Source organism: Piliocolobus tephrosceles, chromosome 4 (genome assembly GCF_002776525.5).
Source record: "Piliocolobus tephrosceles isolate RC106 chromosome 4, ASM277652v3, whole genome shotgun sequence".
Lineage (NCBI taxonomy): Eukaryota > Metazoa > Chordata > Mammalia > Primates > Cercopithecidae > Piliocolobus > Piliocolobus tephrosceles.
This window is the reverse complement of record NC_045437.1, coordinates 7142295-7157329: the sequence shown is the minus strand read 5'-3', so window position 1 is coordinate 7157329 and position 15035 is coordinate 7142295. Positions and strand designations below refer to the sequence as shown.

At 44.0% G+C, this 15035-nt stretch overlaps 1 protein-coding gene across 1 annotated transcript in view; it reads right to left on the bottom strand.

The window, feature by feature from the left end:
* Window positions 1-15035, bottom strand: part of ADCY2 (adenylate cyclase 2) — a 423616-nt gene that overhangs the window by 10307 nt on the left and 398274 nt on the right. The window contains exons 21-23 of the mRNA XM_023218241.3: window positions 13849-13995; window positions 11501-11608; window positions 1233-1347 (exon numbers count right to left, since the gene is read on the bottom strand). Of these exons, the coding sequence (XP_023074009.1) occupies window positions 1233-1347; window positions 11501-11608; window positions 13849-13995 (370 nt within the window). The remainder of the gene's footprint in view (window positions 1-1232; window positions 1348-11500; window positions 11609-13848; window positions 13996-15035) is intronic.

The window sequence follows — 15035 nt, the reverse complement described above, 5'->3', positions numbered from 1 at the left end:
TTAGATTTCTTTTTAAAGTTGAAATTTGTATGTAAGAGAGTGTTAAAAACCATTCAGATGGGATTTGTTGCCTGAACTGCTCTTATATAAACTGACTCTCAGAAGCAGCAAAATGTGTTGCCAAGAAAACCATAAAACGGTCAAGGAAGCTCTTAGAAATCTGAATGGTTGCAAGTAACTGCACACACATCGCAACCCAGCTGTGTGTTGACTTGATGACTTAAAACACACATTGAAAAAAATAACAATTTGTAAAAGGCAAGTAATGAAACATGCTAAAAAAAAATCAACTTAAAGTCTGTTAACAACTTAGAAATCAGGAAGCCTCTGTTTTTAACCAAGCAAAGGTTACATTTTTTTTTTTTTTTTTTTTTTTGTGACAGGATCTCTCCGTAACCCAGGCTGGATTGCAGTGACACCATTATGGCTTGCTACAGCCTCAACCTCCTGGGTTCAATAAATCCTCTTGCGTCAGCCTTCCAAGTAGCTGGGACCACAGGCGTGCACCACCAAGCTCAACTAATTTATTTTTTGTAGAGATGGGGTCTCATCATGTTGCCCAGACTGGTTTCAAACTCCTGGACTCAAGTGATCTTCTCACCTCGGCCTCCAAAAGTGCTGGGATTATAGGCATGAGCCACCGCACCAGGCCTAAAGGTTATTTTTTTAAACAATATTATAAAGACAGCTGGATTTTTTTTTTTTTTTCTCTCTAGGATTTGAACACAATCTGAAAAGCTGTCACTGTTTCAGAACCTACCACACATTTGGTGGTCTTACAACTTGTGGCCCCAGGAAGGTGGGACTGTATTGCAACAATTCTAAGACCTACATTTTTTTTTTTTTTTTAAAACATGTTTACATCTCTGAAATATGGATGAATCTTATCGTTAGTGGCAGGTCCCAGTTTCACTGGCAACGGCCGATAAAATAATGCAGCTGCTCTCTGTGGATGTCTCACAGTGAATGAGCAATGCACGAAAGCTCAAGGCTGTGCGTGCTGTGCTTGTGGACGGGACCTTGGCTGAGTGCCGGCAGCCTAGGTCCAATCAAAGGGGTGCTTTTTCTAATTTGTCCAAAAGTGTCCTTCCTTCTGTCATCCAGTCTTGCAATGGGATGCATTTGTAATTGTTCTACTCCAACACTGAAAGGGTCATCAATGTCGCCTATGACTTACTCCTTATTCCACATCTTTGCCACAACTGAAACCGAGACCTCTCTGCAGAACGTACCTACTCGCAATTTGAAGTCGTTGAAGGAGTGCTTGTTGATGGCATCCAGCTTCGCTACCAGGGCAAAGGCAAACTCCACCATGGTGCCAATGTGCATGTACTGCCGCTCGGGCTCCTGAGAACAAACACACACAGGCGGACGGAAGTTAGAGCATCACAGCTGGAAACTTCCCCTTCATCCCAAACCTGAGCTTTAGGCCGAAAGGAATGCTGGCAAATTCTAATGCTGCAAGGCACTGCAGACATTCTGTAAGAATCAAATCCCATCTCAAGGAAGCACTGTGTGGCCAAGGTGAGACACGAGGCGCTAGAAGACACTGACTTCCGTGTCTCAGGCCTCCTCAGGCCAAAAGCATCATGCAGGCTAAGGCTGACCAGGGAGAACCTATATTGTATTAGTCCAAAAATCACCAAGGGAAGCTGGCTTTGAGGAGGGTCTGGTGCCTTCTTCCCTCTTTTCCCCTTCACAGCTGGCCTTTGCCTTTCTCTGCTGGGCTCTGGCTCTGGCGGCCTGACCGCTAGGGGGTGCCCGCTCCTTGTCCTTGGGCTGCCAGTGGGGATCGCCCAGTGGGAGATGCTGTGGAAAAAGAGAGTGGGGAGGAGGCTTGGGGCCTCGTTCCTCCTCTTCCCTGATCACCGCATGCTTTCCACAGGGGTCAGTCTTCTTCACGGAGGACAAGGGCTACGGCCCCGGGTGGCAGCTACTGTCTCTGCACTGCAGCTCTCTCTAGTTCTGGGAACATCCCCCTTCTTTTGCCCTCTTAGGCCTTGAAATGGAGGATTTTAAGCTGAATTGTGTCCCTCCAAGTTCATATGTTAAAGTCCTAACCCCAGTCTCTCAGGATATGACCGTATTTGGAGACAGGGTCTTTAAAGAGGTGATAAAGATAAAATGAGCTTATATGGGTGGGCCCTAATCCAATATGACCGGTGTTCTTTTAAGAAGAGGCAGTCGGGACCCAGTCACCCACAAAGGGAAGGCCGTGTGAAGACACAAGGAGAAGAAGGAAAGAGGCCCGACAGGGGGAGAGGAGAGGCCTCAGGAGAGACCAACCTTGCTGACAACTTGATCTTTGGTTTCCAGTCTTCAGAACAGGGAGGCAATTAACTTCTGTGGTTTAAGTATCCCATCTGCAGTACTTTGTTATGGCAGCCCTAGCAAACTAATATGGAGGGTAACAATTCCCTCATTTACTCGTCCTCGAGGGCTGTGTCATCCCATGAGGACGAGGGAATCACAGAGCTGAAGGAGAGAAGTCCTGAAGATTTCCCAGTGGGAAGAAGTGAACATTTCTTTGCAGATTTCCTATGAATTTCTGTTTATCATTCCTGTTACCTGTTTATATTTAACATTAACTTGTAGCGCTTACTATATATTTTGAATTTCACCTTTTAAAAGTTTCTATTTTTTGTTACATTATTAGTATATGCATAGAATTCATTTAATTCATTTAAATGTCCTGAAGGTTCCTGCTCCCCCAATACTTAATGATTCTGTGCACCAAAATGGTGTGGAGAAGGGTTTCTGTTCCAGCCTGCCTGATGAGCTGCTGGGCCTTCGAGGTTTCACTGACATGCGGTCCCAGGCCTGCCGGGCATGGCTGCTTGGCCGAATGGACATCCGTGTTAGCTCGGAAGCCAGGGCTGTGTGTCTTTTCAAGTCGGCATCCCTCATTGCTTGGTGAGCTCCACCAGGTAGAGACCCTTGCTCTATTAATCTGTGTCTCCACAGCAGAATAAAGTCCCTGACAAAGAAGAAGAACTCAATAAATGTTTATTGAATGACTATACTTAGGTTGGCAGTAGGATCACCAAGAGGAAATGGCTGGGCAGAATGCAGACAGGGACTCATTAAGCTTTGGCGGAAGGTCAAAGCTGACCGCTGTACATTTGAGGAGCACGCACCTAGGAAGGATCATGAATGTGCCTACTACAGCAGGTGGGGGATGTATGGGAAGAATGGAGAATAGGATAGTAGAGGGTTGAGCTGGGAATATGCTCTTGGCTATGCCATGGGTCCAAGGCACACTGGAAAACAGCTGAGAGAAGACCAGGAGAAACGGAACATGGGGCTGTTGTGGGCCTTAGGCAGTGACTTCTGAGATGAGTGTTGGATCCAAAAGGGAGCTAAATCAGAGATGAAGAAAGGTCTGGGGATAAAGAGGAGCCACCTGCTGACTTTGGGGGAGGTCCTCTATGGAAAGTGAAGAGAAAGCCCAACTCTCAGAGACTCAGAAGGGATGGGTGAGAAGATAAATGGAGACTGCAGACATAAGCACCTATTCAAGGTGACAGCAAGGTAGAGAAAAGTTACTACCAAGGTAGTAGTTGAAGGGGAGAGGAAAATGAAGAAGGGGTTATTCATCTCTTCTACACAGAGTTTAGTAAGGAGCGTGCAGGGGATTGCACTAACACAGGGTTTCTCAACCCTGGCACCATGGACACTTGAACTGGGTTGAACTGAGTTATTCTCTATTCTGCGGGCTGTCCTGCATATCACAGTGTGTTTAACACCATCCCTGGCCTCTGCCTACTGGATGTCAGGGGCATCCTTCACCTCTCATTGTGACAACCAGAAATGTCTCCATTGGCAATGACAATGCTCCGGGGGGTCGGGGGGAAGGAATAAAATTGCTTCCAGTTGAGAATCACTGCACTAAACAGTATAAATATGAATGGAGAAGAAGAATTAAATCTCTAGTCAAGAGAGAAAGACATCTTCCTATCCTCAGGTGAATTATATCATTCCAGAAAAAGTCAAGGGAAATAGAACTATTGCAGTACATTCTCAACTTAGAGTCATGAGAGAAAAACCATATAACTACAAAACTGGAGCTATAAAGTTGACTGTCAGCTAACTTTGGTGGAATTTCAGAATGTCATTTCTTAAGAACAGTTAGTCTTTTCTATCATAGCTCACTAGTATTTTTTTGTCTCGCGACTTATGGGGAAAACCTGATTTGGAGGCTTGTGCAGTCAGTTGGAAAACATCTTCCTCCTTAACAGGAAGCACAAGCTGTTAAATCAACGAGCAAAATCTTGTGTAGTAAAAATTACAACTGTCCAAGTAAGGAGGACATATTTGCCATGGGAGAAATGATTTTGCTTTTTACCAAACCAAGGTGCAGCAAACAAGCTCTGCTCCTTGAGAAACTATTGCCCAATCTGTTTTCACACAGATGGTTTAAATTGGAGGTTTTAAGTGATCTCAGTAATAAAAGAAGAGACTGAGTTCTGGGAATGAAGTTTAATTCAACATCAATAACTCATTTGGGCTTAGCAAACCCCAGGAAAAATTATGTTCAGTCTCTAGAATAACTCAATTCATTTCAACAAGTCTTCATAAGTGTGCTCTTGATAAATATCTGATGACAGTATGAAGCAGTTATTTCTCCTATGATCTGAATAATTTATGTTACATATTCCCAGGTATTTATTTAATGGGCTTCCAGCTATAGAGAGAGACTACTCAGTTCCCTGAAACACATTTTATAAACTGGTTGTTTTGGAAGTTTCACCAGCAAGGAACATTGCTTAAAGTAGATGCATGTTTACCAAGATGATTTTATAACCCAAGTGTCTGTTTGGTAATAATCGAGGTAATCTTTCAGGCTAAAATAAACATAACTTTCTTCTTCTGTACTCTCTTCTCCCTCTTCCTTCCATAAATATTCACTGAGCATTTGTTATGTGCCTGGCCCTGTGTTCTGTGCTGAAAAACTTCTGGTGTTCAAGTTCCCCTGTATCTGATTTGGAAGGGAACTGGGGATTGTTATCTAAGGAGCATTTTGTTCTCCTGACAGGCTTCTAGGAGATCTCATCAGACTTCTCAGCTTTTATGCTCAGACTCCTCCCATCTGAGCATAAAAACTGCATGCTGTGATAATCAGCTTACCTGGGAGAGGGTTGCTAATGGAATATTGCCTGTGTCAGGCAAAAATAGGTTCAGCTCCAGTTTCTGCAATCATTAGCTGTGCAGCCTTGGTAGAATCATTTAACTTCTCTGGGTCTCAGTTTTCCTCACCTGTTAAATGGGACAATAATGCCCTACCTTTTTTTTTTTTTTTTTGTGAGATGGAGTCTTGCTCTGTCGCCCAGGCTGGAGTGCCCTGGCACCATCTTGGCTCACTGCAACCTTTACCGCCCAGGCTCAAGCTACTCTCCTGCCTCAGCCTCCCAAACAGCTGGGACTACAGTTGTGCGCCCACCATGCCCGGTTAATTTTTTGTGTTTTTAGTACAGACAGGGTTTCACCATGTTGGCCAGGTTGGTCTCGCACTGCTGAGCTCAGGTGATCCGCCTGCCTTGGCCTCTCAAAGTGCTGGGATTACAGGCACGAGCCACTGCACCCAGCCAACTCCCTATCTCATTGGGTTTCAGTTAAGATTGAATGAAAGGATACAAGCAATGCATTCAGTCTGCATCCCTGGGTCTTGGGTCTTAGTCTCCTTCATGATAGTGTAGAGATACCTGTCACTCTGCTTGACATGACAGCCATCTAGGAGGAAGATACTAGTATTGTTTTATGGCTAAGTGTGGTACTTTTCCCTCTTATGTACAGCTTTAACAACGACCAATTTGCCTGACCTTTTAAGTGTCTTTGAGATTCTCTGTATGTATAGTGAAGGGGGACAGTTCCTTTTCTTTCAGTTTTGAGTTTCCTGCTAACAGCATGAAAGCAGAAGGAAATTTCTCTCTTCTTCTGACACATCATGACAGCTTTGGTGTTTGCACAAAAATACACAGACTTAGGAATTTTTGCTTTTCATTTCCACAGAGACCTAAGCTATTCTTGATTCTTACCAGTGAAGGGAACTGGGGCTATTAGTTTTAATGGACCCCTTAACTACTATGACACTGGTAAGGATGGTCGCTGAATGACTCCTAACTTCCTCTCTGGTCCATTTGACAGGATCTCTCTAATCTTCCCAGATTGTCTGTGCCTACCTCACACCCTGGCTTGGATTCAGTGGTCAATAGAAAATGAGAGCACCTCAGGGAGTGTGCTCAGGGAATGAATGAAAGCCCATTTCCAGTTTAATATTTCCTTTCTTGACAAATGCCTGTTTCTTCTAAAAACAACAATCAGTTCTTACATGTAACGCAACCGTTGAGCCACATTGTTGACTTAAGCAAAAAATTGGAATGGATCATTTCATTAAAAAGTACAAATGAGGCAAAACAGGGCCAGACACAAAAGCCCTGCCTCACTAGGTGCTGATATACTTCTATGCACTTGTTTCTCCATGGGTAAGTACGTTGTTACTGCAAACAGAACATGCAGAGGTAATTACAAATAAAGGCTAAATTTCAAAAGGCTGTTACCCAGATAATTTGCCTCTTTTTGGATTTAAGAAAAAGACATTAATCCTTGGGTTACCCTATATATTTTGTAAACTGAATATCTTTTGTTGCCAGACTAAAGATTTGGCTAAACAATCAATAGAAAGTATTTTGTTTATAAAGAGAAGCAAAGATTTAAGCCCATTTCGGGCCAGTTACAAAAGGTCAAAGTGACATTCATTTCTTATAAAAGTAACTAATATTAGTATGAATATTTATCAGGTATGTTATTTGCCCCAAATCAATTGTAATGAACTTTCATTTCAGATTACATTCATTGCACTTCAAAATATTTCTAGGATGCCCTTGTAAAGAATCTAATTAAGTGCTCTAATCACAAATAGCACATACAGTACTGAGAGACTTTCCCTTCGTGGATATGATGACATACCATATTTCAACATCCTAAAACCCTTATCTCTGTTCTATTTGAGGCAGCAACGGTAGCAATATGCAAAACATAGTTCAACCACAACTATATTATTATTACTGTTAGCATTTTTATTCCTTACTATGCCCATGAAGTCGATTAAGTATTTTGCATACTAAATGTAGTCTTCCCAACAGCCTCATGCAAGGGGCGTGATCACCATTTCATGCATAAGGTAACAGAAGTGCAGAACACTTAGCTATAATATTAATTAATGAGCAGTTTCATTTGACAGTGATGCTCTTTCAACTCTACCCTGAAAACAGTCATGTGTTAACAACAGTGGCTGGGTTGGAAGTCAGTAAGTCACTCAAGGATAACTAAGAAGTTAAGTGTCATTGCTGGGGCAGCTGAAGGTGGAGGAATGGGGCTCCTGGGAAGGAATTTGCTAAAGGGCTGGGAGCAGCGATGAGTGAATAGGATAGATACAAATGTAGGGATGCAGGGATGCTCAGGAAAGGGTGGGGCTGGTGGAGGGGCAGGTGAGCCAAGGACGACAGGAGGCAGCACCAGAGGCTGCCGTGCGGAGCTCTGGACAGACAGATACACCCAGAGTGCCCAGGTCTGAGCCCTACTCTATGGCTGCTTGTTTTCCCTAGGACATGCCTCAGTTTCTCCATCCTTCAAATGGGCAAAGAGTTTTACTACTTACCTCCTAAGCTTGTTGTAAGGGCTCAGGAGCCATTCAGTAAAGGTTCAGTAAAGGTTCAACAAGGTCAGTGAAATCAATCAGAGGGTTTGCACTGGAAGTGGAAGGATTGTAAAACAGAGTGAAGGAAGCTACACACTGTCTGGGAGACGCAGTGGGCACAGGTGCAATTCCTCCTTGAACAAACACGGGTGATTACTTAAAGGCCCTGCTGGGGACTTTGAAGGCCACTGCATAAGACATGGTACCTGCTATAGTCTGGATGGTGACTAAGAAACATACACACACTTCCAGGAAAGTTGAAAATAACAGGTAGTGAACAGTGAAGAAAGGAAATAAGATCTGGACCCAGACAGCCAGGTGAGGCAAAGCTCCCCAAGTCGGGGCACAGGAAAGCCTTCTGTGAAAGTTGGAGCCTTGGCATTCTCATGAGTGAGATTCTGAACGGCTCCTTGATCAGGCAGGGCATCTTCTGTAAGCATCAGAATCACCTGGGTAAACTAGTGGAAATCGGGGTCCCCAGCCCACCCCAGAGACACAGCAGGCTTGGGATTGTCTCTGGAAACCACTATAACAATCGCCACAGGTGGTGCTGCTACAGGTCATGGGTGCACCGTACCTGGAGAGGATGTGGATAGAACCCAGGTTGGTCTGCACAAAAGCACATGCGTGTTTGAGGGCTGGTGTAGAGACTGTAGGGAGAAGTAGGGGATGGGTCGGGGCAGTGGGCTGGAGCAGAGGATTGGTGCTCTGTTTCCAAAGTGGGGAGGACAAGAAGAGAATGGCAGTAGTGTTAGAAAGCAGTGTCTATAGGAAGCTGGAAGTGATCCAAGTCTGCCCAATGGTCAAGACAGTGGATAGAGGTTTTGATGGAGATCAAACGTGCAGAGGGGATGGATAAAGTCTTAGGAGAGGTCCCTGACAAAGAGGGGTTGGGGAAAGAATATTGCAATGTCCCACAGAGAGGGACCACAGGCTGGGGCCAGACAATGGAAGGGCTCAAAAGTCAAGGGAGGATTACTGGGCAAAGGCAACGGCCACCCACAGACAGGACACCACCCAGGACGAATTCTCAGAGAATGTGATTGGATGGGAATTTTGGAATCTGGAAGTGTTTTTTTTTTTTTGGTCAACGAGAGTAGAATTCCTGATGGCACTGGTGAGGCAGGATTGGGGAGGTGTAGAGAGAAAGTAGAAGGTGAAAGGTAAAGGCAGTGGATACAAACTCTTAGTCTATAAAGTGTGGCTGCAGAAAGGAAAAGACCTGGATACTTTTCTTGAAGATCCAGGAGACTGGGTCTGATGGAGGCAGAGTTAGGGTCAGGAAGAACAGGCAGACACGCACCCTGGGCTGTAGAGTAATGGGCTGTAGAGTGACACTGAATGTGGAACAGGTCTTCACCTGGTAGTGCCTCGAAAGATCTCCCATTCCGAGGCCCTGCCAAAGGATTGGTAGTTGGCTGTCCAAGAGCAAAGGGCTGGAGTGGATGTGATCAGGTGAAGTGCTCCTGATGGCCCTCACTAGATGAGCTGGAGAAGCCTCCAAGTCATAGCTGGATAACGGTGAGGTAAGTGAGGCACTCACCTCAGGGGTGAAACTTCAGAAGGTGCAAAAAGCTCAGCAATCATGAGAAATAATATCCTAGTGCAATATTTTTAAAAACCAAAATCAATGCAGAAAAATTCAAGATGAACTAAAACAATGAAATTTTAAATAAAGATACTGCTGTGGACAGGATTGTGTCCTCCCTAAAGTTTATATGTTGAAGTGCTGACCTCCCAGGTGACTGTACTGAAGAGAGGGATTTGTAAGGAGGTAATTTTGGTCAACTAAGATGACAAGGGTGGAGCTCCGATTCAACAGAACTCGTGCCTTCTTTAAAGTGGAAGAGAAACCAGCTCTCTCTCTCTGTCTCTCTCCCCTCCATGGGAGGCCTAAGAGAAGTGAGAAAGCTACTGTTTCTAAGACAGAAGAGAAGCCCTTAGCAGACACCTAATCAGCCAGCACCTCAGTCTTGAATTTCCCAGCCTTCAGAACCGTGAGAAATAAATTTCTGTCGTTTAAGCCACCCAGCCTGTGGTATTCTGCCTGGCAGGCCAAGCAGACTAAGGCAGATAGGTCCTGACAGTGTTGTGCTGAGCATCTTAGAGCCTGAGGCAATAAGAAAAATGCCTGTCTCTATACATGTTTTAATGTTGTATTTTTTAAATGGTCAATGTTTTCCAGAACACTAAAGGCATTGGAGAAGCATATATTTGTTTCCATGAAAGCCAGGAAAGTAAAATTGTAATTAGTTCTGGTTTGGATTATAAATATAATATTTAAAAGTAAAAGAATGTTGTACATTTTAATATCTTGATTTTACATTTTTTTTCAATTTTTTTAACACTTTAATGTTCTGGAAAAAAACCCTAATCATTAAAAATCTACAGCACCATGCAGAGGGTACAGCATGTGTCCTTTGGCCACAGGCTCCATGATGGCTTGAGAAGGTGTTGCTCAGAATCCAAAGGCTAAGTTCTTCTGGGGTCTGTTTTATTGTTTGTTTCTTTTATTTTCTTTATTACTGAAGTAATGCATACTCATTAAAAAATAATAATCTGAGGGCAACCACCTGAAGAGGAGAACCAATGGAATACATATCACTCCAATTAACTGGAAGAACGCTAGGGTTCCATCTTGAGTCAGACGTCTATCCACATTCTACTCTTTGCCCATGAATGCATGAATGTTAAGTGGGAAACTAGGACCCTCTCCTGATATTCCTGTAAGAGGGGGCTCTGTTATGGTGCCTGCTGCCTCTCTCCCCGCTCTCACTCTTCCCATGTGAGGTGGGTATGGGAGAGGGACTCATACACCATGCTCAGCCCTTCTCTTTGGGAACCTGCCTGTCCACAGAAAGTGTGTTCTGTTTTTCTGTGGTCTGCCCAACAGAGGGCAGGCTCCACAGCAAAGGCCACTGTCGTGAGGGGAAATGAGATATTTTTAACGGGCCCCTACTGATATTCCAACAAGTTACACAAGCATGTCTATGTACATGGTCTCTCTCTCTCTCTCTCTCTCTCTCTCTCTCTCACACACACACACACACACACACACACACACAAGAAAATCTTGAAAACCTTAGTTGATTGAAGATATTCAATTTTGCCCAAATGACCTTTTCAATGAAATTTCCATGTGGCCAACTTGTTTTTTGACCACATTATTTTATTTTAATTCATTTTTTAGATGGGGTGTCACTCTGTCACACAGGCTGGAGTGCAGTGGTGCGATCTCAGTTCACTGCAACATCCACCTCCCGGGCCCAATCATCCTCCCATCTCAGCCTCCCGAGTAACAGGGACTAGAGGTGCATGCTACCACACATGGCTAAGTTTTTTGTATTTTTGATAAAGATGAGGTTTCACTATGTTGTTTAGGTTGGTCTCGAACTCCTGAGCTCAAGAGATCCACCCGCCTCGGCCTCCCAAAGTGCTGGGATTATGAGCCACCACACATGGCCTTGACTACATTCTTTTAAATCAAAAGACCTAGATCCATCCTTACTGAGTCTCCTTTAAATAACTAGCTTTCATCTTCTACTTCGTTGTATATTTATCTATATTAACAAGCAGCTACTGATTGGTTTTTCTTCTCCTGTTGGGCAGCAGAAGGAGTTCTGTGAACAGATCCTCTGGCGCTAAGTCTGGAATTTTCATCTTCTCTCATAGGACCTTGACCCTGAGCTTTAGGTTGTACATCATACACAGTTCTTGGGGCATTTCATGGCTATTTTGGTCCCGGGGTGGTTTGTGGATGGGGCTGAGGCTCACCTGTGCCATTAAGTGTTCAACACATCTTACCTGGGCGTGCTCCTGGCTGGGCACAGCGCTCAGACCTGTTGCTGCCATGTATGTGCTGCCAATGGTCTTAATCTTTTCAACTCCACTGAATTTTGGCTTGGAAAGAAGCTGTGAAGCAATGACAACCATCCAGTTACTCAGTTGGATGCTGACCTGAAGTTGAGCACTTTATAGAGACATTCTCAAATGCTGGTTCACAGTAATGCCATGACTTGTTTCAACCCCTGCGTATGCACCCTTGGGCCCTGAGCTTTTCCAGGAATGAAAACTTCATGTATTTCATATAGCGCATGTCCTTGGAGGAAAGTACAGCATAATGATTTACTTCCAAGGAACATGAATTACCGTTCAAATTTTGCTAGTGAAGGAACCAAGATGAATTATGATGCAAATGACAATGGGCTTGAAATAAATTTCCTGACTATGCATTTGAAGGCATAAATTTAAAATTATGATTTGGTGAGTGAGCTCTTTATTGCATGGTCAGAATGATTTATGATCAATTATTAGTGCTGAGGATTGGCTTTTGCCCTCTGAGTGCTTGAGGTGGATGGAATAAAGATCTAGAATGGTTGTTATCAGCCCTAGCCCTAATATATATATTAGAAAGAGAAACCAGCTTACTCGCTCTCTTTCTCCCCTCCATAGGAGGCCTAAGAGAAGTGAGAAGGCTGCTGTTTGCAAGACAGAAGAGAAGCCATATGATATATATATATATATATAAATACATATATAAAAATATATAAAAATGTATATATAAAAATATATAAATATATATAAATAAAAAAAATATATATATATATTTGAGACAGAGTCTTGCTCTGTCACCCCAGCTGGAGTGCAGTGGCGTGATCATAGCTCAGTGCAGCCTCCATCTTCCAGGCTCAAGTGAACCTCCTGCTTCAGACTCCCGAGTAGCTGAGATCACAGGCATACACTGCCATGTGCAGCTAATTTAAAATTTTTTTGCAGAGACAGGGTCTCCCTATGCAGCCCAGGCTGATCTCAAACTCCTGGGCTCAAGCGATCCTCCCACCTTGGCCTCCTAAAGTGCTGACATGACAGGCACCAGCCACCACAGCTGGCCCAAGCTCTACTATTTCTTGTCTTAGAATTAGTTATCAGCGTCCCACTTGACTCTTCCTTAATCTGCTGATTTAGGCTTTCAGCTGGGATGGAGGAAAGGTAGGGATAAGAATGGAAGCTGCAGGAAGGAAGAGGAATGGACTTGCACGTGAAGGACGCCCCGGAAGGTCTGTACCTGCTCGGGAGGGCAGGGTTCAAATGGCGCTGACCGGAGACCAAGAGCGTTTTCTTGTCCCTTCCTTGGAACTCTGGATTTCAAGGAGATTCCTCCAGGATTACATATCAAATAATTTAAGACAGACGAGCAAATCCCTGTATCACCTATCCGCATAGCCACTGTCATTCACCCTTTAGTACTGGGGAATGTTTATTTCACTGAGGAGCAGCTGAGACCCCCAGCCGCTGTTTGTCACGACGCACCCAGGACCACAGTGGTAATTGCTGGCGGTCATGACGTCACCATGAATCTCTAGCATCGCCCTCACAGTGATGATGGTGGTGAGAGAAAATGCACAGGGCCCACAAGACATTTAGGAGGTTTGCCTGAAACCACCGTGTTATGTAATCTCATCACTGTATTTCCAAATTCCATGAATCATCATTAACATATGCTCCTGGACAGACGTCAATTTTCTTCTATTTTGCAAGATAGTGATAAGAATAGTGTGGCTGCAATATCCTTAAACCAGAGGGGCGTTTGTTCTTACTGGGAAATAGAACACGTTATTCTCTATGTAGAAAGTTGAAAAATGACACCTATTTCGACACCTAATTCTAAAACAGACACTCCGTCCCTTCTAAAGGATGTTGTATTATCCTCCCATACAGATCGTATTTTCAACAACAAAATGTCATCCATGCATAGTGCAAGTTGATATCTGACAAAGGCATTGAAGGAGGCACAGACATAGCAATAATCTATTATAACTCACTATCTTTTTATGTGGAAAGGGATGGGCAAGTATTTTACCTGGAATTCAAGCCTTAGCAGAGAATCCACTAGCACACTGGATACACACATTTGATTTAACAGATTTTGGTAGCTGTTGCTAGCAGTCATACCAGCTTCAAAAATACAATGTATTTGTCTACCTCAAGGTAGTCAGAGACCTAAATAAAGCAAAAGCCTTTAACGCCACTTGCCAGAAATTATGCCAAAGGACAAGTTTTTTGGGATAGGCCGCTATCCCGAAGTAACTTCAAGTGCGCAGGTGTGAGACTGGGGGTACTCCTGCCGTTCAAGGGCAACTCTCAGTACCTACATCATCAAAGTCAGCGATGATCTCGTTCAGGAGCCGAAGGCATTCCAAGCCCTCCTTGTTCACGTCGGATTCTGTATAAAACTCTTTGAAATCCGGAATGGAGGCAAACATGACGCAGACACAGTCATAGGACTGGTGGTATAGATCCTGCTTGGGAGAAAAGCAAGAGCTGATCACTAGGAGACTGATCTTTAAACCCTCCACAGGCAAGTGGCTTGTTTCTGCCAGGATTCACACAGACATCGCCTAGATGCCTACTCCACCTGCCCCACCCCAGCCATGGCCCAATCCACAGGCTGCTGCTGCTCACAGGGGAAAGCTTCTAATGGGCTGGATTCAGGCCACTAGCAGTTAAGAAGAGGTGCCTTGCCAGTTAAACCTCTCTGTCATATTGACCTGAGACAATGACAAGAGACCACAGAGTTCTGGCTTAGTAAAAAGTGTCCTTTAAACAACTGAAGGGAAACAAAAGAATTTCCCAAACTCTCAGATTGTCCTGAAGTAACTTGTTATGGCTATAGTATTTGGATGGGAGTCTTGATGAATTTTCCTCTTCAGTGTCTCCTGCAAAGAGCATATGGAATTCATCAAGTTACTTCTTATCACAACAGAAAGAACCAATAGAGCTCCTCAGTCTACTTATTCATATTGTATTAGACACTGACTATATTTATTCAGGATATTATTTTGCTTTTAAATAGGAAAAGGCTCATAGTTCTTTATCCATAGACATCAGTTAAATTGCAACGTCTTGTAAACACAATTTCAACGTGTTTCCATAATTTTCCCAACACAGTGACACCTTCAAATTCAATGAAGGTTCCAGAAAGGAAGAGCTGTCAGGTGGTCTTGGGGGCTAGTCCTAGGTGTAGAGGATGTGCCCTTCCACTGGCAAGGGCTCTTCAGACCCCTGAGGTGGCCCTGACACAGGCAGACCGGCCGGGGCCACTGTGGACGCAGTACAGCATGGGAAATGCTTTCTTCTCCAGGAAAGGTGAGGAGAGTTCTGTTAAACAAGATGGCCGACCTCTGAGGGGAGGGAAAAATGCTAGTGGTTGGTGCTTCCCGTGTGTCTGGCAGGGCGAGGGAATCCATTCTATATGAACATTATCAGTAAGCCCCGCTCTTTGGGGCACCCAGATGAACTTCTTTGCAGAAAGCAAGCACTTAAATAGTATCGTAACTCC